This window comes from Myodes glareolus, chromosome 2 (assembly GCF_982192425.1).
Source record: "Myodes glareolus chromosome 2, mMyoGla1.1, whole genome shotgun sequence".
NCBI lineage: Eukaryota > Metazoa > Chordata > Mammalia > Rodentia > Cricetidae > Myodes > Myodes glareolus.
The window spans coordinates 136,633,566-136,658,654 of NC_142027.1; the positions used below are offsets into that span (position 1 = coordinate 136,633,566).

Genomic DNA, 25,089 nt, shown 5'->3' on the forward strand with positions numbered 1-25,089 from the left:
TGCTCACCTGGGAACTAGGGAACCAGGCCTCCTGCTCGGAGCCATCACGGTCACCCCAGCTCCAAGCGGAGGCTCTTACCTGGAGCGTCTTAGCGAGTGGTGACAGCTCGCAGAGGAAAGCCCTGCGACCAAGCTGCCAGCTTAAGTAACCAAGGAGCCAGCAGGCCAGCCTCTGAGCATCTCGGATTGGCAGCTTCTGATCCCTGCGGAGGCAAGATGATATTGCACACGTAGCCGTGCCTTGGGCTGTCTATCTTTCTGTGTGTTTCGCTAACAATCAAACTGTCATATTGTCCCTGCTGTGGCTGTCTCCAGGCCACAGAAAACCGCAAGCACCTTCGGGGGTGGGGGTGGGGGTGGAGGTGGGGGTGGGAGGGCTTGAGTTTAGCTGTTCCCAGGAAGGTGAGGTGTTTAGTAGATGAGACCAGAAGAACTGTGAACAGCAGCTGGTTTGGGCATCAAGCAGAGCTGGGCTGAGCCCTGAGCCCTGTCTCTCGGCGCTGTGGCATCCCCGACAAGTTGTTCAGCCTCCCTTTCCTTTCCTGGAACTGGAAGAATTCCTAGTATATCCATTTGTGTTCAATGTTGCCACAACACGGGGGCCATGTGTTTTCTGCCAGTGTCCTGTCACGGGACGATAAAGTGACTTTACAAAACATTCTAGAAGTGTTCACCTGTGTTTCGTGTGTCGGCATCTCTGCATCACACAAAGCTCTCACGGGAATGAAGACTGTTATGTTCTTTGTTGGCAAAGTTGCTGGGAACTGTCTTGCCCCTCACAGACGGAGATCGCAGCAGAGTGCGGAGGCTCCAGCCCCTGGCAGACTGAGTGAAGGTGCCAGGAATTCCAGGTCAGCCTGGGGCTAAACATGAGATCAAATGAGGACACAAAACTACCTGACGGTAAAAAAAGAAAAGAAAGAAAGAAAGAAAGAAAGAAAAAGGAACTAATTAAGACAAAACAAAACCCCTAGAGGAAAGAAGGAAAGAGGCAGGAGGAAGGAAGAGAGGGAAGGAGGAAGGAAAAAAGGAAGGAAGGAAGGAAGGAAGAAAGAAAGAAAGAAAGAAAGAAAGAAAGGACTAATGAAAGCAAAACAAACCCCCAGAGGAAAGAAGGAAAGGGTGGGAAGGGAGAGAGAGAAGGAGAGAGGGAGGGAGGGAGGGAGGGAAGCAGGAAGGAAAGAAGGAAAAGGGAACTAATAGAAATAAAACAAAATCCCAGAGGCCCAGAGGAAACCACACATGGGCATCTGGCCTTTGTGAGTCTTGCCCCATCATCCTGTGACCCAGTGATGGCCGAGGCTCCTGCTGGGTCAAGGGAAGACAGGGTTGCAGCCACTTCCCCTCCCCCACCCCACGCCACCCCCACCTGAAAAAAAAGTTACAATCCAGTCCTTAAGAATAATATAAACCGTTTCCTTTGAATTTCATACCTGGAACAAAAGAACGGTCTGGAACCTAACTTGACCCATAGTGTTGGGTTGCATTTTCCAGACAACATCTAGGTCACTCACTGTGGCTGGGGACCAGCGTGTGCTGCAGAGGGGGAAAGTTAAGCCTCTTGGTAGGAGCACAGTGCTGCCGGAACCTTGTCCATGCGCAGTGTAAGGCCACTTCTCCAGCATGTCTGTTTCTGCAGGAGGATGGACACTGCTGGAGGGGCCGGACCCTGCAGGTGCCACACAGGTGTGAGGCAGAAGCAGCAGCTGGTTTCATCAAGGACGGTGCCTGGCACCGAGAGATCAAGAGGGAACAGCAGACATGTACACGGATGTGGGAAGAGGGAAGGGGTGACTGGGGGCTTGGGTCTGGATTATACTGCTTCAGTGCATGGTTTGTCGAGTTTGCAAGCAGAACCCCGAGGCCTTCTGCATGCTGAGTGTGTGGTCTGAGGCTGGGCTCCCCTATAGCCACATTTTAATTTTTTGAGAAATATTTTAAAGCATACTTATGTATTTATTTATATATTTGTGTTGTATGTATGTGTGTGCAAATGCATGTGTGTGTGCGTGTGTGCATGCAGGTCTGGGGATAGCCAGTTGGGGTCAGTTCTCTCACCCAGCATATGGTCAGGAACTGGACCTCAGGTCACCACGCTTGGTGACCAACTTCTTTAAGGCTGAGTAATCTGTGGTCCTTAAAGTTTCAATACTGCTGAGCAAGACAGACATCAGCTGCTCCCCTCGGCACCAGCAGGCAGAGGTCACATTCTCAGTGGGACAGCCTCAACCCTCAGCAGGTAAAATGTTCTTGAGGTCAGCAAGAACCACCTCTGACACAGAGATAACAGCTGTGCCAGAACGCGGAGGTTTCAAGGGGCCTCATGGCATGCTGGTCCCAATGGCTGAGGCGGGAACAAGAGTCCATCAACGGCCAGGTAGAAGAACAGCGTCACCTGCCACACACACACTTCTTCCCAGCTGCAGTCACAACAGGATTGTGACTGAAAGAGCCAGACCCAGGCAGTCTCATGGCCAACATCTACAGATGGATTCACGGGAACAGAGAACAGCCATCAGGGCTGAGGAGGGAGAAAGAGGCGCCATCTTGAAGTGGCCGGAAAGAGTGGTGGTGCTGTGTCTTGGACTAGTCTGTGGTGTCTTGTGTTTTGTGTCTTGCTGCATTCACGAGAGCGAAGACAGGGAACCAGCTTGGTGTTCATCGACAGAGAAACAGATAAAGGAAGCGTGGCATTCAGGCAGCGTTCAGCTACAAAGAGAGACAAGGAGATCTTCGAGCTACAACAGTTTGGGAAATGTATTTCAAATGATCAGATGGACTTGGTGGGTATCAGCTGAGAGCACGCGGTGCAAGGCCACCGAAGAGACTAGAACGTTCCAGACGAGAACTCCAAGTGCCGTTTGTGTAGGTTATTTGGTAACCAATTAGAGATCCAGAGTGTCACTCGGAAGAGTGACATCGTGGTAAAAACTAAGGGATGGAGAACTGGCCTGGCCTCCAGGCTGGCTGCAGGTTGACATGACGCTCCCTTGTGATGTAACCGGGCAGGCAGGCTTGAGAAAGGGCCTCTAGATGGGCATAGTAACAGGACCGGGGACCTAGAGCAGGGTGGGGTTCGGCAAGGCCTCCATTGCTCCTGAAGACCGGTGGTTTCTGTGTACGTTGGCTGCAGTGAACTGTAAGCTTTCACACTTTTCTGTGGATACCCGAACCTCGAAACAGGCGCGCGCTTTCCTGACTCGAGCCCACGAGAACGGACGGCTGTCCTAGGGGTTTGAACAGACGACACACACACAAAGAGACCGGCTCATCTGCCAAAGAGCAAGTGGCAAATGGCAGCTTTATTAAGCATAAGTTGGGTATATATACTGTGGGGCAGAAAGACACCAGCCCCCCATCAGGATCAAGGAAAGAGAAAAGTCAGGGGGCTGCACCCAAGGTCGGAGAGCAGCTGAACAGAGAAAAGAGGAAGCTAGGTGGGCATGCTCAGGTTCAGGGACGAGCTGACCCGGGAACCTTGCCTGCGGGCGAGAACCTTGCTTGCAGATGGAATTACCATGACAGTAGAGGGAGAGTTCTCTCTAAGCTACACCCTTGGGCCGTAGGTAAAATTAACATAACAGGAGAGGGCAGTTCTATGCTACACCCTCAAGCTGAAGCAGTGTAACCAGGAAGCAGAACAGCCCTGCATAGCACCTCGGGAAAAATGGGGAACCTGTGTACCTACAAGTCTCCCTTTAAATATATATAAAATATGATGACTAGCAGCTGTCTTAGGCATGTCGGTTGTTGGGTTAGATCTCTAAACCCGTCTACGGGAATGTGTTCAGGTCCAAACGCACCCCCTGTCTTAGGCGAGACCGCCCCCCCGTGCAATAAACCCGTCATTGCTTACTAGTCATACATTGAATCCAGCCATATTTATGCTGAAAGATGCTCCGAGACGAATGCCTACTAGGGCCAGGCCGTGGCGGACCTGAAGCCATAGGCCAGGTGAAAATGTTCCAGCATACACATGAGCAATCCTGGAAGAGACTGTGCTTGCACAGTGTCTGAAACGTTTTGCTCTGAATAGAGCTCTTTTGAGTAAGGCTACGGCACCGGCAAATGGGACCCCTGGAATGACTAACCATACTAAATTAAAGCCAATTAGCAATTTTGTATTCCGGGGTCCGAGAAAAGCAGCAAAATCTTAACCAGCGACCAGCAGAGGTCAAAATCCACACCCAGTTTGTAAAGATCAACTACAGCAACCAATCGAGAATCTAAATTAATTTGAATGTCCATGGTATTTCTGTCTGACCTGCAGGGTTCTTGCCGCGAGTACTCAATCCTGCAATCTAGGGTAGGGGAAGTAGTTGCTTCCCCTCAGGGGGTAGAGCAGCCTTGGCTAAACAGGCAGATCAAGGCAGAGCAAAGATAGGAAGCTGGGAAAGGGGCAAAGGCAGGCGCTGGATCATCTCTCAGGAATCTGTCATCTTTTTTGCCGTCTCTGCCGCGCCCGCGGGGTCTCTTGATCTCGCCTTGTCCTCAGGTCTCTGAATAGAGGAATCCACGGTCCGCACCAGACGTTTAGGGACCCAAATGGATTGCTTGCATCCTGTGGAAATACACAAACAGCTCCTCTACCCCAAATTAATGCATGAACTGGACCATGTTACATATTGGGAGTAACAAATAGAACAAAACTTAGCTCAGCCAGTATTGATGTCGACTGGTCTTGAACTTAGAGACCTACAGGTCTCTGCTCCAAAGAGCAAATTTCATTGGCCTGTGCCATTGTAACCGGCCTGAACATTGGCCTGAATTAGCCAACCTCAAAACATTATTTTTTATTGGCCTGCACAATTGTAGCAGGTCTTGAACTGGGCTGAACCATCAGCCCCAAAATATCTTTTAGGATCAACTCCACCTGGAACCTTTCCAGGGGCAGAAAATTATTATCTGATCCAGTACGTGAGCACTCATACAACTGGATAGTATTATTAAAATTGTTATCTTTATGGGGGCACATTGCCTCCCGCCAACATTTGAGAAATAATTAATAGGATCGACATATTTGACTATAGATTTGGAAATCTTTGTCAGTCATCAATCCATACAGAAAACATTAGGACTCCAGAAATAGTCCTCCAAAGAGCAATTAATAAAATTAAAATATACGTAATAAATCTAAACTGAAAAACTCTCAATGGACAAACTTAAAAATGACTGAAAGATATTTAAAAAATCCTTAATATGACATCTTTAATCATAGGAGAAATGTGAATCAAAATAACTTTTGAGACTTTATCTTATTTTAAATGACATGACCAAGATCAAACATTGTTTATAATTTACATTTAAGAGAAACCTTTCCACGATTGGTGGAAATGTAAATTGGCACAGTCTGGAATTTTAGAAAATTAGGCAACATACCATCTCAAAATTTAGCTATGTCTCTTTAGGTCCTAAATAGATTGTTTTGAATCTGGTATAGTTGAGCTATTGTTCCAAAAATTTAATTTGAGAAAACCAGTTCTCCCGCTCCTAGCCTGGAGCCCTCTAAAAATGTGTAAGCAACCTTTCTTTAAAAAGGAAAACATTAGATTTAAAACCAGACAACTGTTTCTTACAACAACCTCTTTAACTCTGATTTACCCGGGGTATTCCCCATTTTTTAATTATCTCTTATTTAATTATATCTCAATCCACAATGCATCCTGGCCACACAACAGGATGACCCAGTCCACGATCCTCATCTTTCCGATCTCGTCTACGAGTCTCGGTGGAGGGTGTCCAGGTTGAACGAAATCCATAGAGCATGAAGTTGAGGAGAAACAGCAGCTTGCTTATTGCTCTGCTGGGGCTAGCTTTTTACCATGGCACCAAATGGGGAGCCACGGAGGGACTCTCACCTGACCCCAGCAGGGATCAAGGAATAATCACCTGCACTCAAACTTCCTCATCCAACTCCAGGAGCAGAGGGAAGTTATGATTCTTTGTAGATAAGCTCCTCAAAAGTACATCTTTGTCCTGGAATAACTCTGTAGACCAGGCTGTCTGTGAACTCAGAGAGTCCCACAGTCTCTGCTTCCCCAATGCTGGGATTAAAGGCATGTGTTACAACACCCAGAACTCACAGAGATCTGTCTCTGTCTCCCAGGCATTGGGATTAAAGGTGTGTACTACCACACCCAACTACTCTCTTTCTTAAAGAACTTTAACTTTTAGCCTGCATATATTTTTAACCCAGTTAGAGGTTTTTTTTTCCTCTTAGAATCTCTCTTTACTGTATATCTTTCTTTTTCTGACTACATAAGCCTTTAATTTACTAAGCAAAAATGAGACCCGTGGCTTTGACGGCTAGATCCAACCCATTTTTTAGCTTTCTGTTGAGATGGAAAATCCTTGAGCTAGCAGCCTTAACGTTGTTTGCCGTTGCCCCAGGCTATTGGTTCGTCTTTGTTATCTAGAACATGGGCAACCTGCTGAAGCGGCGACCTGCTGAAGCAGCTCTCCAGCTATGGCGCGCTTTTTGAGCTAGCCCAAAGGTAGCAACTGCCTGCCAGAAAACTGTAGGCTCGTGGCCTCTGTCAGCTTAAAGGCATTTGTGTCTGGCCCAGCCTTTGTCATGGGCGTGCGCAGCCTTTGCTCTGTAGGCGTTGTTCCGAGCCTCACATAAAGCTACATACAGCCTCTGATGTAAACCTGCCCTTAGCCCGCCCACTTGTGGCAGGCACCTTTTGGCACCGCGGCGTTCCACGCCTTGGCCGCCAGTTTCCTGGGACTCCTAGAGTTGCCAGCCGCAGTTGCGCAGCCTGCCGAAGTCCTGTGTACAGACCCTGTATGGTCTATGGCCTCTGTGCAGGTGGATCACATTCCGCCTAGCATGTAGCTCATTAGCTGCGGGTAATACCCAGCTCCATCTACGGCTTGGGGCTCAAGGCTGCTGCACTCTCTTATTTTGTCAAAACTCTCTCTCTTTTGCTCTTTTGTCTTTAGTTACTCAAAACTCTTAATAGAACTGTTAGACACACCTTTGAATATTTTCTCAGCCCGAGGCCCGCAGTTACATGGCCATCGGCTATTGCTAGCGCGCTTGCTTAAGCTGGGTCCTGGGTCCTGTAACCTTGGGAACGGATTTTAGCCGGGAGCTAGCTGCGCCCAGCCTGTTCTCTTTGGCAAAAATTAAAGTTCCCTGCATGTGAGAGTCAGGGACTGAGTTTTAAAATAGTCTAAACAGTCTCTTGAGCTGTGTCATCTAATCCTGGTACCTAATCTCTTTACGAATTTTAGCAGCTGATTTGCCCACTGGCCTTCAGCTCTGGATCAGACCTTTTGGTACCCATACTTCTAAAAATCAAACTATTTCCCCTCCTTATCACGTGTGCACCATTGCACATCACAACACTGGCCAGATTCCGGATCGTGGAGGGACCCCTACCTCTTTGGGATTCTCGTGGTAGATCCACAGACGGCAGAACACTGTTCTTCAGTCCTTATTCAAAGCCCACCCAGGGACGCCATCTGTAAGCTTCCGCACTTTTCTGTGGCTACCCGAACCTCGAAACAGGCGCGCGCTTTCCTGACTCGAGCCCACGAGAACGGACGGCTGTCCTAGGGGTTTGAACAGACGACACACACACAAAGAGACCGGCTCATCTGCCAAAGAGCAAGTGGCAAATGGCAGCTTTATTAAGCATAAGTTGGGTATATATACTGTGGGGCAGAAAGACACCAGCCCCCCATCAGGATCAAGAAAAGAGAAAAGTCAGGGGGCCGCACCCAAGACACCCAAGGTCGGAGAGCAGCTGAACAGAGAAAAGAGGAAGCTAGGTGGGCGTGCTCAGGTTCAGGGACGAGCTGACCCGGGAACCTTGCCTGCGGGCGAGAACCTTGCTTGCAGGTGGAATTACCATGACAGTAGAGGGTGAGTTCTCTCTAAGCTACACCCTTGGGCCATAGGTAAAATTAACATAACAGGAGAGGGCAGTTCTATGCTACACCCTCAAGCTAAAGCAGTGTAACCAGGAAGCAGAACAGCCCTACATAACACCTCGGGAAAAATGGGGAACCTGTGTACCTACAGTGAACCTGGCCATTTCACCCAGCGGGGATTTGGGCGCTGGAGCCCTGGTCACTACTTTGCAGGTTGCTGGTCCCCATGGCAGGTGGAGAACTGTGTGGGGACACAGGGATCAGGAAGGACTCTGGGTGTGGACACATGAGGACCACAGTGCCCACTGGTCTGGTCTTACATCCCTCCAGGGACATGCCTCCCAGGCTCCTCTGGAGTTATAAGTTATAGTGGCCCTGACTAAGGCCTTTTTTTTATTATTATTAATACTTTCAGATAAGTGTAGGGGCTGGAGAGATGGCTCAGTGGTTAAGAGCACTGGTTGTTCTTCCAGAAGACGGGGGTTCAGTTCCCAGCATCTACATGGCTGCTCACACCTGGATCTGACACCCCCACACAGACATATGTGCAGGCCAAACACCAGTGCACATACATGTTTTAAAAATAAATGTGCCTGGACCCACCTGTACACCTGTGTGTGGAAGCCAGTGGACCACCTCAGGCCGTACACCTCCTTTGAGACAGGGTTTGTTATTGGCCTGTAACTCACCAGGTCAGCTAGGCTGGCTGGCCATGTGGCCCCCAGGATCCTGCAGCCTCTGCTGCCCCAGAACTGAGATTGCAAATCCTACTACAACCAGCTCTCAGTGTATGAGCTCCTCAGTCCTCAGGCATCCGCCCCGCCTGGACAAAGATCCCAGTTAGTGATGAATGCCCAGGAGAGGCCACCCCAGGAGACCCTTGACAACTCCCCACAGCATCACACTGGGGACTGGCTGTGTAAGGGGCAGCCCACAAGGCTGGGGAACTGTCGACACTGCTGGCTGCCCTGCTGTGGGACGGGACGAGCAGGGGTGACCTGCGGCAGTTACCATGCAGTGACCTCACGTGCAGTATGAGGAGGCTGACCTGATCCATTCATGGGAACGTCTAGACGTGTCCCTCCACCCGTATTCTCCTCAGACTGGACGGGGGGATCCTTGGCAGTCATTCTGCAGGCGTGGGCCTCCGGATGCCAGCCTCCCCTTCCCCAGCCGTCCCAGAGCACGGAAGTGCTTGAGTCTCCATGTTTTGTGGTCTATTTATTGAGAAGCAGTGTTAACCCGATACAATCATCACTACTTGGCTGCCACGCATTGATGCTGTAATTGCACAGAGTATTTATCCACGGAAGGGAATGTTCTGGAACTCCCAGGCTTCGGGACGCTTAGAACAGGTTGGGAAGCAGTGCAGTGAGGTAGTTGTGTCCATAGCATGGCTGTGAAGGGCTGGGATCAGGGGTGGTTTTCCTACCCACCCACCTGCACAAACAGCCTGGCCTAGGTTTACACAGCAGGGTCCTATCGCAGCAAGCGCCTAATCCAGCAGCGGCCTGCCTCTGAGCAGCCTTAAGGGACAGCGACCCTCACTCCTTTCAAATCAAAAGACAAGCAAGGGATGGCACCCAGTGCAGCCAGGGCGTTTGGTGATTGGGCTTTCCAGCCATGAGGTCAGGGAACCATTTAGCCAGTGCACCCGCGAGAACAATCGGAATCCTCCCATCAAGAGCCCAGTGGATTCTGGATTTTGCCTCCAAACATATTCCTTTCTTTCATCCAAACAAAGTCAGATAAACAAAGACAGCATGGGTCACATCTGGGTGACAACGGTCACAGATGCTCTGAAATGAAGCCTCTGGTCATCCAATCCCCTCCACTTCGAGCTGGAACCAGAGCAAACAGCTGACTTGAGAGGAAAGGGACCTGCTGCTGGCCTGGCTCCATTTCCTAGGGCAAGGGAGACATAAACACTTCCGAACAAGAGCAGAAGCAGCAGCTGTGACAAGCATAACTGAGGCCACGGAGGGGCTCCAAGCTTATAAACAAGGTCATGGCAAACTGGGGTGACGGGGATGGACTAGCCTTGGACATCTCAAGTCACTCTGCGCCTACTTCTGAGTATGTCTGTAGACACTGGACCTTGGGTGAGTATGCAGGGCAAGTTCTAGGTCCTATGAGGAAGACGTCCCCATCTGGTCTCTGAAGCCCAGTGTTCACAGCAGGATACCCCGAGTGCTGTGCAGGGCAGCTACCATGCCGACAGCGACAACGGACACCACTGTCCTGGTTTCCTTTCCTTGCATTTGCAGTTCTCAGCTCACAGGCAAAAGGCGTCCCTCCTCTGACAACTAGACGCTCTGAGCTGCTCCCAAGGCCCCAAAGTACGCACTCAGTGAGACACTTGTCAAATGTTAAAAGAAAAGCTGGGACCTGCTGTTTTTCCTCCCACTTTGTTCAGGAGAAAGACCCTGCTTTCTCTTCTCTCGCTGCTACTGAATGAAGGTGGGCAGGCCACTGGTATGGTTTCTCTCGGTAACTCCGTTTATTAATTGTACAAAAGAAACCAAAACCAAAACCAAACCAAAACAAAAAAACCCCTTGGCATTCATTTGAAGAGAAGTTGCTATCACCAAATATTTAGTATTTTAACATTGTGAAACTTCTTTTTATAACAGGGCTTTTGAAAATGGAGAAAACTTTTGGAAAAATTTTTAAAAAGAAACTTATGATTTATTAGAGTACAGGATCCAAAACACATTTTTAGAAAAATATAAAGTGCCCAAATACCAACTTACATGGGTGATACAGGCTCCCTCAGCCAAACGAAGCCTTCGTGAAGAAACACGTTTAAAAACAGTCTAGGTACATATTTACATCAGGTCAGCTTTGATGTTTCTCTAGGAAAACGGAAATCAAAGCAGAAGCCCAACAATGGGAGCTCCCAGCATGCTCCGTGGCTGCTTAGAACAAGACGCGAGAGTGTGGATCTGTGTGGGTGGATTTTCACCTTGAAATGAGTGGTTGTAAAACCCTCCAGCCTCAGGCAGATGCTGAGTGGTTGGTCCAACTTCAAATGCGAGTTCAAACCCGCCTGAGTTCTGACTGGTGAGAAAGGACGCTAGACGAGAGCCACATCGGCTGAAGTCTCAGGTTTCCTGTCCTTCTAGAGACTGCCTATGGTCTCCCCTGTCATCCTGGGGCTGGCGACGGGCAACCAAGGAGGGCGCAGTCATCTAGAGTGCTGTGAGAATAGACATGCAGAAGCAGGCAGGCAGGCAGCCCCTAAAGCCCTGCTCACTAGAGCAACGGCATTCTAAATGCAGGGCAGAAGTACCTTCAGCCCAATGGACAGGCCAGTCTGCCTGAGAACCCGGTGGCCCCCACTGGGATCTACAAAAGGGTTAGTCCTTTCACACTCACTGGAGAGCATCAGGCAGAAGCCAGGGTGCCCCGAGGCTAGGTCTTATCCTGGAGACAGTGTCCTGGAGCCCAAAGCATGCATGCCTCTTCCCATAAACCCTACACTCTCCAAACGGAGAGTCTAATGTGACTCCAAGGGGTGAAAGGGTGTGAAAACTATTTCCCCAAGTTAGGCTTCTCTAGTTCATTTTCCTGATCGGATTACAAACCCATTCTCTAGGTCTTTGGGGACTAGGAGCTACAAGTTTTCAGAGCAATTTTCATCTGGCCCGCAGGCCTCACTAGGGGAACGGACCTGTGACCGACCGACACAGTAGTCGTAGTGAAGCAGCAGCTGATGACTGTGGAACTGGGAAAGGCAATGCTGTGCGTTTGCTCGGAGAACCAACGGAAGAAGACGGAAGCTCACGGTGGGCAAAAATGTGCACAGACCCCAGTGGGAGAGAAAGGAGACGATGCTGTTCGATCTCCCAATTTAAATTAAAAGGGGGGAAAAAAGGAACACTTAAAATATGTGTTTCATGTGTTAGCAAAAAAATTAATTCTACTCATTCTGAGTCCCATCTCCATGCCTTCATCTGAATACAACCAAACCCAAAGCAAAGGGGCAGGTAGCCCTGACTCGGGGTGTCCAAGCTCCAGAGAGAGCAGGAAATGTGGACCCCATCTGTCCAGCTGGAGAAACGATGACACAGTGTGAATGGAGACAGGGGTGGGAGGGGATGAAAGAACAGAGTGTGGACGGTGACACCTCATGAAGACAGAATGTCACACACTGTCACCACGGGACAAGCAGACAAGCCATGCCACTGGACACGGTGCCTTTCAACTGATTCACTAGTGTAGCGGAGAGCAGCGCTGTCTCTGTGGCCGGAGGAGCACACACCGTCTAAACTGGGGAGGCAGCCAAGGCTGCTGGTGAAGTGGCTGTCCTGTGCTGACTCCAAGGGGACCGGCACTAGTCCTTCAGGAATCCTTCCCCTAGAAGGTGGCGGCAGCAGCAGCAGCAGAGGTGCATGTCCTGAGTCTACTCGGCCGTGTCCTCCTTTGCACTGTAAATGTTCTGCACGGTCTCGTACACAAACTCCAGGTCCTCGGGGTACCGGATCTCCAGCTCTGCATTTGGGATGTAGTGCGTGCCTGTGAACTCTGAGAAGTAGCGTCCCACGTCCGGATGTGAGATTTCCTGAGGCTCCACGTTGTATTCCAGGTTCTCTGTTGGTAAAGAGGTGCCGGACACCACTGTTAGCATTTTCCTCTCTGCAGGGCTCTCTGCAGAAACCCTCCTGCCACCCCTTCCAGCGCGCTTTTGAAACAGAGCAAAGGTTACCACCAGCAACATTTTCGTATTACAGTGACTCAAGAGGAAAAGGCAGAGGTGGCTGCTGTGGGGAGGAATGCTGACATAGGTCCCCTTCCCCATGGCTCTGCTCCAAAGACAGCTTTCTATTCTCTGAGTGGAATATTTGGCTCCAAGAATCCCAGCAGTGCCTCTGGAGTACTAACTGTGCCTTCATCTGGCTTAGCAAGAAGCTGGAGCACCAGACAGATGAGCCTCACCTGAACTTGGCTGCTCAGAAACCGCCCTACCATCTTTTATAAGTCTCAGACCTGCCATACCTGTCCACAGAGCAGAGCCCCTGCCACAGAACCACTCTTCTCCACCAGAGTTCCTGCATTTGGGGCTCATACTTCCTGGGCGAGCTGGCTGCTGCAGTGGCACCCACATCCTGCTTGGCCCCTAGGAGAGCCTGGCTGCCTTCTCCCCGATCTTGACTTTGCCATAGGAAAAGGGACAGAATACGATGTCTACAGTGGAGGAACAGATCCTTCAGGTGTCTCACTGAAAAGCCAAAGGTCCTTCTTCCTGTCTCAGGAACAGAAGTCAGTGGCCCAGAAAGTCTTACTGCTGTGAAAGTTCCCTGAGAGAGGAGGTGGCCATGCAGAATCCCCATGATTCGTTTCCAGGCCAGGGCAGATATGGCTCTGCTCCCGAATTATTCCTGGGCAAAGCTTGCCACAAGCAGCACACAGGACAGCCCTAGACACCCAGAGGCCCTCCTAGAATGGACTGTCCCTGCACTTGTCTCTGTGAGAGGTGGGCAGGGTGGCCAGCCTGTGTGTTTCCCTTTAAGGGTCTGGGGAACTGTGATGCACTGCTTTGGGGTCTCCACAAGAAGCAAAGTTGCTGGGACGTCACCAGCGCACGGAGGCCCTAGTGCAGGCCAGGACAGAGGGTGCTGGGTCAGGGAAAGCATTCCCTGAGAAAATACTGAGAGACCTGGTCATTCTAAACTGCAGCTCACCTTTGAATCTGGAGCTAGCCTTGGCCAGTCCCAAAGCAGCCTCACAGTGGCCCTGTCCTGGCCCCACCCCACAGAGAGACCCTTGCACAGGGAGGGATCTGCCTGAGGGCTCTGGGCAAGGCAGACCCAGGAAGTGTAGAGCTGAAGGGAACATGTGCATGCCTGGAGGACTCCTGCCTACACACCAGCAAGCCTGGCCGGCCCACCCCGCACACTCAGTCACTCCACACTGACACGTTTCAAAGGCTGTAGCTGGGACAGACTGACAAAAAGAAAGGGAACTAAAATGCCCCAGCGACTGTTTCACAGTACTGCCCAGTAGTGCCTGTGCTGCTCAGCGCCAGAACCTGCTCTTGGAGCCCTAGCCATGTTCTCCTGGGGCCCAGCAGACCGGGCCAGGCCAGTTGCCAAGGCCTCATGTCTCATACAAAACACCAGGGAGAACAGGAAGTCTTGGCCCTCCAGGAAAGGAAGACCCATGTTCCCAAGGAGCATGTGGCAGTGCAAGCAGGATGGGAGAAGTAAAGCCAGTTCAACTCTAGTGGGCACCTGACCCCTACTTTGAGGCTAGTTTGTCTAGTGTAGTGGGGTTCCATGGGACACTCTAACCCCCAGAAGGCTGTGTGGCCAAGGCGGAAGGTACTTCCAGTGATCAGAGTTGGGGCTGCTCTGGCTTGCAGTGGGGGAGTCCAGGGGTACTGCTGAGCACCCACAGGCGATTATCTTGTTCACTGCCCATCTGCTCAGGTGAGATGTCCTGCTCCACAGGAACTCCTATACTGTGCAGCCCCGGCCACAGCTGCCCGTCCTCTAGATGCTGAACAGAGGCCAGTGCAGGGAGTCTTGGCCTCTGTGGGCTGCAGCTCTGTGGGATGACACAGCCAGGTAGCTGCTGCAGGCTTCTGAATACGGTTTCTAACAAGAGGCTGCTCTGGAAACCCAGGCAACAGCATGGCCAGAACCGGGGAGCTAACAGCACAGGCTCTAGGCTGTCCAGGTGTCCGGGGCCCACCTCCAGCTGGACTTGGGCCCTGGCCTGCTGGCCCTCGGGCCTGCTGTGGAGCAAAAGAAGAGACCTTAAAACAATCTGTTCTGTGGTTCTGGGACTGAACTCAGGGTCTTGTGCTTGCCAGGCGAGCACGCTACACTCAAGCTGCATCCCCAGCCAGGTTTTATGTTTACTTTGATACTAAGCTGCCCAGGCTGGCTTCAAACTAATGTCCCTCCTGCCTCCCAAGTGCAGGGCCCACACCTGTGCACCCCAGACACCGGGACTAAATGACTTCTTACAGGAGAGAAGACAGTGAAGAAGCTGGTGCTTGTGCATCTGGAGCAAACATGTCCCCTGATATGCCCCTAATATAACGTACTCTAAGAATCACAAACACTTGCGGTTTTCAGAGAAATACAGTTGCTTATTTAATCGAAAACCTGCAGACATATACTTGGAAACACCACCTTGAGTCCTCTATGGGCGCCTGGTCCAGTGCCCTTCTTGGGGGGACAACAGCAGAGTGTGTCCTTTGACCCTTGGCATGTCCTGCACACCCTGAAGTATGGTGTTCATTTCTGCTGCTATCTGTATTAGATGCACACTAAGCATTTATCTGCATCGGGCTGTCTGCTACTCAGCATTCTAGAGACATACACTGCTCCACTGTCTCAACAGGGACTACCAACCTCCTGGTACTAAATGTGGATGTGGCCCTAGTCAAGGGGACATGGGGTGGAGCCACCAGGCAGAAGACTGTATGCCTGAGGGACTTAGCACTTAAGAGACAATGGCAGGCCAATGAAATAGCTCAGTGGGTAAAGGCACTTGTCACCAACCAACTCAAAGACCTCAATTTGGTGCCTGAGACCCATGTGGTGGAGAGAACCAACTCCCACAAGCTGTACTCTTCTCTCTCCATGCACACCACCGCTGATAGCCATTTTACCAAATAGAATCTAAAGAAGAGAAGGCCAAATGGCCTCGTGAAATGACCAAGCGTCACTTTATACCTTGTCCCAGTACCTTGCGTGGCAGCAGGAACAGACTGTGGGGCTGGGGAGTAGGAGCAGCGTAGGAGTGACCACCAACAGCCACCTGGTGACAGACACCTCTCACGACTCATAGCAGCAGCCCTGAACTAAGGGTCAGGAGTCAGGTTGTACAGCGTGCTCCCCCTAGTGGGAGCAGAGAGCCAAACACAAGACTCAGGAATTCTGACAGGCTTGTCACTCTCCAGTGCCCCGAGGCCTGCGACTAAAGAGGCATCACTAATGACCTCTACTCAGGGAACTAGAATCACTTACAATCAGCTCAAAAGAAGTGAAACAAATAATACAAAATGTCTGAAGAAAGGAAACCTAAGGAGGAGTTCAGAAGTGTAGCTTGTTGGCCACTGAGACAGCGCGGCGGGGTCCCTCCGGAGGACCCACGGTCTCTGCAGGCACGGCACTCACATTGCACACCCACACAGACAATGTAAACACATAATTAAAAGTAAAGTAGTCATTTTAAAAAAATGTAGCTTCTCAGACTTTTGAGGTGATAGCTGAGTGGGTAAAAGCATATGCTATGCAAACCTGAGGACTCAAGTTCGATCCCCAGAACCCATATAAAGGTGAGAGAGAACCAACTCCATAGCATAGTCTCTGACCTCCAACATGTGTCTTGGAACATGTATCTCCCTGCTCATGGCACAAACACACAATAACAATAAAATTTTCTAAAAAAAAAAAATTAAAAATCTAGCTCATCAAGGTGTCCATCTTGTGGCTGTGAGCGTCAAGATGTCTCTAGTGACTACTACACACTGGAATAAAAATCAAGAATCTGGCAGGGAGCAGGAGGTAGGAAGGTGGAGGCTGGAGTATAAGGCAGGGGATTTCAAGTCACTGCACAGGGAGCAAGGGCAGCAGACACTCCGCAAGCTACAATGCTCCCGTGTCAGTCGTGGACCAGGTGTTAGGGCAACCACAGTGTCACAGGTCTCTGGGGAGCGACATTCACTGAACACAGAACAATCCCACGGACTTCCTGATGATGGCAAAAGCTGAGTTACCTCTGGCTGAGCTCAGCATCATGGAGGGTAGGACCAGAGCCCCGGTTCCTCTGAGTGCGGTGACATGGGAAGCACAGCATTCCCATGGGGTGGGGCAGTGACACCCAGGTAGTCAGGCCTCAGATGTCACTGTCCATCCACAGACAGAACAGGTAAAGAGACAAGTGAGCTGAGCTACAAGCTCAGACGACCCCAAGGCAACCAGGGCCTGGAGACGGACAGTGAGAAGCCGTTCTCAGGCAAAGGGCTTTGCAAAGGGATAGCACTCCAGCGGAGCCATCTGGCTAGGGCTGGTTAAGTTGTAAGGGGCCATCCTGTGGTGACAATGGGCAATGGGAAAGCTGATGAAACACAAGCTATCAGTCACGTGGTTTGGTGTGCTGCTGCGTTCCTAGTGTGCCATGAGGCAGGGGCATGAAATGTCCTTCAAATACTGACAAAAAGGCCTGCATCTCTAGTCGCTGAAGAAACAAATACAGATGAGGCTCCCACTGCCTGTGAACGGGGCACCACATGGGGTGCATCTGCGGGAGCAGGCAGGGTGGAGCAGCAGTTCAGCTCACTAGAGACGGGCTGGCCCAGGAAGGTGAGGGGGCGCACACGAGTGGCTATGCAGTTCTCTGTCACCGCTGCACCCCACAGTCACCACCCGCAGCCCTCAGGAGACGCCATGGTCCTGTGGCCAACAGAAGGGCCTGGAACCCAGCCAGAGCTAACACAATCACAGCCACTCAACATCACTGGGTCAATGGCCACAGACTTCGTTATTTTCTTTGGGATTCTCAATGCTGACAGCAAACTACTGTCCCATGTGTTCTGCAAATGCAGTGAGGTGTTCTGAGGTTCAGAACAACTAAAGCTGAGTGCCCAGTTTACAAACTACATCAAAAAAACAAATTAAAGGAAAACTGTTTCTAGAAACCTCAGCCCCCAGTTTAAAGATGCTCACCCCTATTCTGTGCTGACTAGACAAGTGCTGCACCGGGACCGCCACAGCCAGGAGTCAGACTGACGACAAAGGCCCCCCTCACCTGTCATGGAGCAAAACCCCAGGACAGTTTTAAATCACGGTGACTTTCAGAAAAGGAAAGTTTCAAATTTTACCCGACTCAGCTTCAAAAGCTGAACGCTGCCCTGGGGGAGCCTCTGTTCAGCCCCTTTACTTTACTCAGGAACCCATGGAGGTGAGATGCCACAGACATACCGCACAGGTCCTCCTGGCCTCAGACGGGTCACAGTCACTCATGTGGAGACTCTTCCTGCCTTCTGAAACCCTGACACTCCACCCCTCAGTACTGTTAGCACTGTGTGTGTAGGGCAAGCCTGACGGTTCAGGCCACAGTCTATCACCAAGCTCCTGGTTCCAGGTAATCACTCCAGGTTCTGCACGTATGAAATGCTGAGCCTGGGTTCCAAACAGACTCAGTACCCATGAGAGCACACTGTTTATCACATCTGTATCCACACTCCCTCTTATCCTGAGTATTCCTTGCTGGCCAGGTGTGTGAAAATCAAAAGGGACACAGACAAAGGCTCACACTGCAGTCTTTGATATGACTTGTCCGCTCCATCTATCCCCAGCTCAGGGGCTGGCCCGTCAGGTTGGCCATGGCCACAAATGCCTACCAAAGGTGACCAAACACACAGGGATTGTACAGGGGACTGAAGTTTCCACCTGTGGCCACTTGAGGGCGACTGAGGCCTGCACTGCTAGAATGAAGGCCAGGGATACATGCAGTTAGGAGTCTGGCTGGTGAGGAGCTCTAGAGAAGACAGCCAGGACCTCATGTTGGTGTGCCTGTGTGTGACTAGCTGTGAACAGCTGCTGAACACACTGGTGAGCTCTGCCCACAGCATGGTCAGCCAGGCACAGGTGGAGGGACAGCAAACACCTCACCTTGGGCTGCATATCTGCAGGAGCCATCCTCCACCAGAACGTTGTAGAAGGGCTGATGGTGGCCATGAGGCAGGCTGTGCACGTTCATGTTGCGAATCCACTCGTGCCCCATCATGCAGGTGGGGTCCCAGCCATAGATCACACAGTTGTAGCCGTACCTGTGGAGCACCAGAAGAGGGTAAGTGAGCTTCTGGGGAGCCTCAGAGCTGTGGAGGAGGCAGAAGAGCCTGGCTGGGGTTCTTTCGTGCCCTTTGTTTATTACCTGCTTTTATCCCAAGTGGAGTCACTTTTCAGAACACCCTGACCCTCTTCACAAATCCTCCTCTTACCACCAACAAAGAACTTTATCTGGAAAACAACCTTGTTTGTTTGTGTCTAGACAGGCTCTCACTATGTAGCCCTGGCTGGCCTCGAGCTCACAGAGATCTGCCTGTCTCCAAAGGTGTGCACTGCTATGCCTGGCTATAGAGAAACTCTGAAGCAGAGCAAGAGGCTATCTTTGGTAAGATGAGGGTAAGAGTAAGAAGGGAGCCCTCCCTCCCTCCCTCTCTCCCCCTCCTTTAGAGAGGTCAACTGAATGGCTAGGGTCAATGTGCGCAACATCAGCCTCATTAGTCCAGAATTGAGGAAGAGGAGGTGGTTGTGTGTTCACTGCTGAAGCCAGGACACCAGAAGCTGAGCTGCCTCGTGTGCCCTTCTCTCCACTCTTACATGTTTGGAAATTTCCCTAAGAGAGCTAAGAAGAAAGCATTCACTAAATGAATGGAAATCACAGCCCCTAACAGGGAAGGCATTTGCTGGTTATCCTCGCAAAGATAATGGAGGGGTGGGGAGAAGCCAGATGTCAGCAAAGAAGACCATGTGGTCAGACAGAACCACCTTTGCCAGTGAGGGAGTCCTGAAGATGGAAAAAACATGACCAAGTGCCACCTGCTGCTGGGTTTATGAGCACACCCAGGGCATGCTGCAGGGTAGTGATCACAGCTCCACAGCTCCAGCACCATGGAGTTAGATTCTGCCTGGTCAACAGACATGGGTAGAACTAGAGCTCAGGAAAGCTCCGCTAACCCAGATCAGAGGTGGCAGGGAACGGAGAAGGGACAGCAGAAGGAGGAGCTGTGACCACAGCTCAGTGAGTTTCTAGCTTTTCAGTCCTTAGGCTCAACTCCCAGCATCATACAAACTCTAGGAGCAGTCAGAGTCCATGAAAGACATTACGCTTCAATTAGAAGCAGGGTGCAGACAGGGCCATGCTATCTCGCCTGTGGTAGGTGCTCGGTGAAATGACCGGAGGTACCAGGGTGTGCCTCTGGGATCCTCTTCCCTCTGCGGTGTGGCTGTTGCCCTGGCAGCCCGTGGACAGCCACAGAGGCCAGGAGCAGGTACTCACCTCTTGTGCTTCATAACGAGCCCGATGGAGTAGCAGACATCTCTGTGCTTCTCCTCAGAGCGCAGCTTCACCTCCACGCCTACCTCCTCCTTCTTGCGCTCAATGTGCTCTAGTGTGTGCTGCACTAGGTAGCCCACCGCCCCGTGCTGCCCGGGGTCGAGGGTCTGGATGTGCTGGAGGATGTCAAGCACCTTCAAGACAAGACAGAAAGACTAGGAGATAATATTTTCGCCAGGCCTTTTCTTTTCCGAAGCGTAGGATAGACACCTACCCGTGTAGCCTGACAAAGACCAGCGACAGCATGCCACTTGTGGACCAGGAGTCATAATGGCCCAAAGTATGGAAACCATTCTATCCTGTCATTCTTGCTTTAAGAGGAGAAAACCCCATGACCTCTTAAGAAAGGCAAGAAATCTCAAGAAATGCTTGGCAGAACTGTCTCAGTGCACGGCAAGTTGCTTCTAATTAGATGTCACTCACGGGATGAGGCAAGCTTACAAGCCTCTGGATGGCAGCATAAGCAGTCACCTTTGCAGAACTGAGGCTGGCAGCAGGAGCAGAGCTGCTCACAGTGCTTCCCCTAAGTCAGGCTCAAGCACAGTGTGGTGATGCACACCAACATGCTTGGACCCACTCACTCCAGTGAGCCTGAGCACAGCACACATCAGTCCCTTTTGCTTTACTGAGTCCTGAGTTGGACCAGCTTAACAGGACAGGTGACCTCAACTCTAGGCCTAGACCAGTCAACCAGCTGCTTCTCTTCTGAGCTACTTCCTGTCACACTGACAACCAGATACCTCCACAATTATTCTTAAGTCTACCCTCACCTTCCAAAGCAGTGTAGTAGCTCCTGGTAATTCTTGGTGAAGAACTGGATGCCTATCAGGTGTGGTACTGCACAGCCACTATTGATTTGCAAGAAAGGAATTTGGCTCAGTGAGTTTAAATGCTGGTCCAATAGCCAGATGATTACAAAGACGTGGCCCTAGGTATGATCCTCGGCCCATGGTCTCAACTACCATTGTGCCAGGGAATGATAATAGAATTATTTTAATTACTGTGATGCAACTTAACATGAAAAACAGCAGGCAGAGTGTCAGTACCCAAACACCCCAAAGCTTGCTTCAACAAAAATCTACCAGAAACCAGTCCCTGTTTATATCCCACCTCCAGGAGGGGGGCTCTTAAAGTGGGGTGCTCAGGGCATTTGTCTTTTGCAGCTGAGAGCATCCCACCTGACAGTGAGCTTCTGTGAATTCTGCCAGAAACAATGGCTGTCCTTGTATGTCCCGGCAGAGGCACCAGCACCTCTGCCACTATGCATACAGCCAGACATGGACTCTTCAGGGCACAAAGGTGGCCCACACTCAGACTATAAGACAGAGAGTTTTGGCTCCTTGCATGGATGTGTGAGGTTGAGGGTGTGGGTACATGTGACTTGGACCTGGTGTGTTTACAAAGGACAATGCTGACAGTGGACATCATGTTCCCAGCCAAAGCTACAAGCCTTGGCTGAACACAGTGACTTACATCTATAATCCCAGCACTGGGAAGTAGGATCAAGGTCAGAGCAGGTTACATACTATATCCCTGTTTCAAAAACATTAACAAGCCACAATCCACCCAAATAAAAAACAAACAAGAACTCACTCCTGTTCAAGGGCACTCCCTTCCACCACTCCTCCTCTGGCCAGACAGCAACACAGACGCTGTGGCCCAGCTCCCACAGAAGACAGCCCCAAGTCCACATATCCACTGACAGGCAGCTCCAAGCCCACCAGTCCACTGCCCTGTGTGCATGAGTCCTGCCTGTCCACAAAGTCTCACTCTGAGCTCTTGGTTCTCCTTGGTTGTTTGTTGGTAGACTGTCTGCTAGCTGCAGGTGGGTGGGGAACGAGCCCCTGACAAAGGCCACAGAATGCTGCTTGCCCTGGGTGGTCCTAGGCCAGTTCTACACAGCCTGCCATGGCACTGTCTCCCAGCCCAAACAGCCTATTCTTTAAACAGCCACTTCTGGAGTGGAACACTAGCCTCACGTTGGAAAGTCTGTAGGCTCTGGGAGTCTCCTTCATTCACATCCAAGGGAACTACATACAGTCACCCAATCATTCCTGAACAGGAGCTTCTCTGGGCACCCTTTACATGCCAAGACCAGGCTGTGAGCACAGAGAATAGCTAGTGGGGAGCACACTGTGTACACCCTGTCCTGGGGGAACTTGGTCCAGTGTAAAGAGGTTGGGACGGCAATGGAGTTGCGAGGTAAACAGAGGGGAATGCAGCATGTGCAAGGTGGACACAGCAGGAGTGCATTACTCCTCCTAAGAGGGGCATGGGGATGGGCGCGGGCACACATGCACACCACACCACACCACACAGATGTGGGACATGGACAGTCAGGCAGGTAGGATGGAACCACGGAGAATTGTGAGTCACCATCCCCAAAGCAGCAGGAAGCCATTCAGAGACCCGTCTGTCCTGTCAAGACCCTGACTGCCATGCACATGACAAGAAGGCAAGCAGGGAGACCATTGGCCATGTCTTCCCTCCCCTGTCCAGGTATAAAAGAGGATTGAAGGAAGACCCTGGGACAGTCCACAGGGTAGAAGAATCCTAGGGAGCATCTATGTGTAAAGTCTCACAAGGAGACCCAGGAAGAGACCAGAGGAGCCTGGGAACCAGTGGTCATGTAGCAGGCGGAGCATTGGAGAAGCAGGAGAAAGGACAAGGCCACGCAACAGAAGAGCAGCTGGCCAGAACAGGGCCTGGGGGAGGGCTGGGAGTGTACAGGAGCAAAGGTAGGTGGTGGGCAGTGGACAAGTGTGTGGTAAACATGCAGGGAGTAGATGGAGGGTGGCCACAGGGGAGCCCAAAGGGCTCATTCCAGGGAAGGGAGGAGGGGCGCTACCTGTGCTGCAGAGAAAACATGTGAGTCACAGTGCACTGGGGCTCTCTCTGGCAGCACTAAGTGCAGGAGCTGCTCCTTAGCCACGGTGACCCTCAGGGTGACCCCTGCAGTGGACTCAGTGCACTGTAGACTTGGAAACAGTGCCACAAGACAGCTGAGAGGGCAGAGGGCGGCTTTCAGCAGACGCAGTGACTTTCACAAACATGACCACCTGGCTCTACCCTCCCACCACAGCCTCAGGGACCAAGAGGATGGGTTTTGCAGCTCTTCCCGACTTCACAAACTAGAAAGAGAAAAGCGAGGCAACCTGCAGGTGTCCTGCTGCTCAGGGACAGGTCATCTGTAACAAAGAGCCCATGTCCCACAGGCTGACCCACCCTTTGAGCTCCTTCTCCTCCAGAAGTGTCTAATGACATGAGCACTTACGGACTTCTCTGATGGTCTTGGGTGTTAACTTCCTAAGTTGGTCACCATGAATTGAGGTGGGGTCCTAGCTCAGAACAAAAGGACTGGGTCCAGATGTTCCACCAGGCAGTATGTGCCAGAAGAAAAAGGGACCTGGTTTGAGTGAAGCTGCTCCCCAGTGGGAGGGTCCCCAGTGGAACTACGAGAGTCAATTGTACACTATGAAGACAGCACTGAGCATTTCAATCACAAAGGCCCAGTGACAGGCTATTCCCATGACTGGACCTGCTACTCAACTGAGACAGCTCAGTGAAGGACCTTTTGCTCTCTCCTTCCTGACTGCTCCCGAAATCCCTCAACAAACAGAACTGGCTGAACAAACTCAAAGGATTAAACCCTGGGCTGCTGCGTGGGCGACAGTCCCCAGGGTGCACTCCTCCAGAGCACTTGTCTGTTTGGCCATGGGAGACATCTTTTCTTAAGGAATCAGGAGTACCCATGTCTGTGACCCAGTATATATCCTTACAGCCATGAACTGATGACCCAGTATAGCCACTTCATGAGAGCATTTACTTTCTTTTTAAAAATAAATGTTAAAAGATTTTATTTTTAATTATATGGATATGTTCGTGTGGGGGGTGGGAGGTGGGAGGGTGCATGAGGCCAAAGGAGAGCACTGGATCCCCTGGAGCTGCAGTTACAGGTAGTTGAGGGCAGCCATGTGCATGCGGGAACTGAACCTCAGGTCTTCTACAAGAGCAGTAAGTACTCTTAAATAGCCGCACCATCTCTCCAGCCCCCAGAGATTTACTTTCTGCAGAAAGACCCTTCCCATCCCCGCTGAGGCTCAGAACAAATGCCCTTGTTTCTAAACAAGCAAATGGCTTGACGGCCTCTTTCCAGACCAAGGATGGGAGGGGAATGGGCTAGACTCTGACACTCAGATGCACACAAGACTGCACGCGGGGAACCCAAAGCCAGCTCTGGGCTCCACAGCAGCTTCCTCATGGCACTCACTGCCAGATGTGGGGATTATAGCACGAGCAAACCCAGAACCAAACAATAAGAAGCCTCAGCCGGCCTCCGGATCATCCCATGTCCAACAGCTGCAGCAAAGCCAGCCCCTTGTCCCACCTCTCCCTGCAGAGTCAGGTGACTCTAGGGAAGCACCATGGGGGGGGGCAAGAGACAGGACAGGAGCTTTGTGTCCAGTGCTCAGGGGTCATTCCTGGTGACAGAACCAATGCTTCTCAGAAGACAGAAAAACATTTCATTAGTGGGCCAAGACTGGAGACGGAACAAATTTGAACTTACTCCCTGGAACAGGAGGATGACCTTGGTCCAGCTATAGCTTTCCTCTCTAAGGCAAGGGCTGAGCATCAAAGTAAGATAATTACCTTCTCTGGCCAGATGCCCAGGTGGAAGTAGAGTCTGGCCTGGAGGAGCAGGAGCTGCACCTGGTCCGGGTACATTGCCAGGTACAGGTCCAAAGAGTCTCTGAGGAGCTGGTAGGACTGGTCAATGCCTTCCCTGGGGAGAAGAAATTACCGTTGCCTCAATGTGGGCTTCCCAATAGAAGTCTGTAACTGATACAGACTCCCGAGGCTTTCTGAGTACGCTGCTCAGCACTGCGAAGACCACATTAAAGCTGCCCTTGCTGCGCAGTCAGCTCAGCAGCACACAGACCCAGAACCGCAGAGCTGACACCAAGAGACGTGAACCCTGGTTAGACTTGTCAATGCGGGGTCACCACTTGTAACAAGTGTCTGCTCCGGTGCTGGGGGGTGGGGAGTGGACAAGCTCCATTCACATGAGGACAGGAGGTTATATGACCCCTCTGCGTTTGCTCACTCATGTACCAACTGACAACTGTTCTA

General features: G+C 51.2%; 1 protein-coding gene across 2 annotated transcripts in view; it reads right to left on the bottom strand.

The window, feature by feature from the left end:
- Window positions 1-10,359: 10,359 nt before the first annotated feature.
- The window catches only part of Fbxo21 (F-box protein 21), a 33,040-nt gene continuing 18,310 nt past the window's right edge, over window positions 10,360-25,089 (bottom strand). The window contains exons 9-12 of one of the 2 annotated variants that reach the window (XM_085681318.2): window positions 24,610-24,742; window positions 19,903-20,093; window positions 18,513-18,670; window positions 10,360-12,474 (exon numbers count right to left, since the gene is read on the bottom strand). In XM_085681318.2, the coding sequence (XP_085537444.1) occupies window positions 12,287-12,474; window positions 18,513-18,670; window positions 19,903-20,093; window positions 24,610-24,742 (670 nt within the window). In that variant the 3' untranslated portion in view covers window positions 10,360-12,286. Of the gene's footprint in view, window positions 12,475-18,512; window positions 18,671-19,902; window positions 20,115-24,609; window positions 24,743-25,089 lie in introns of both variants that reach the window. The other variant, XM_085681311.2, reaches the window with a different exon arrangement.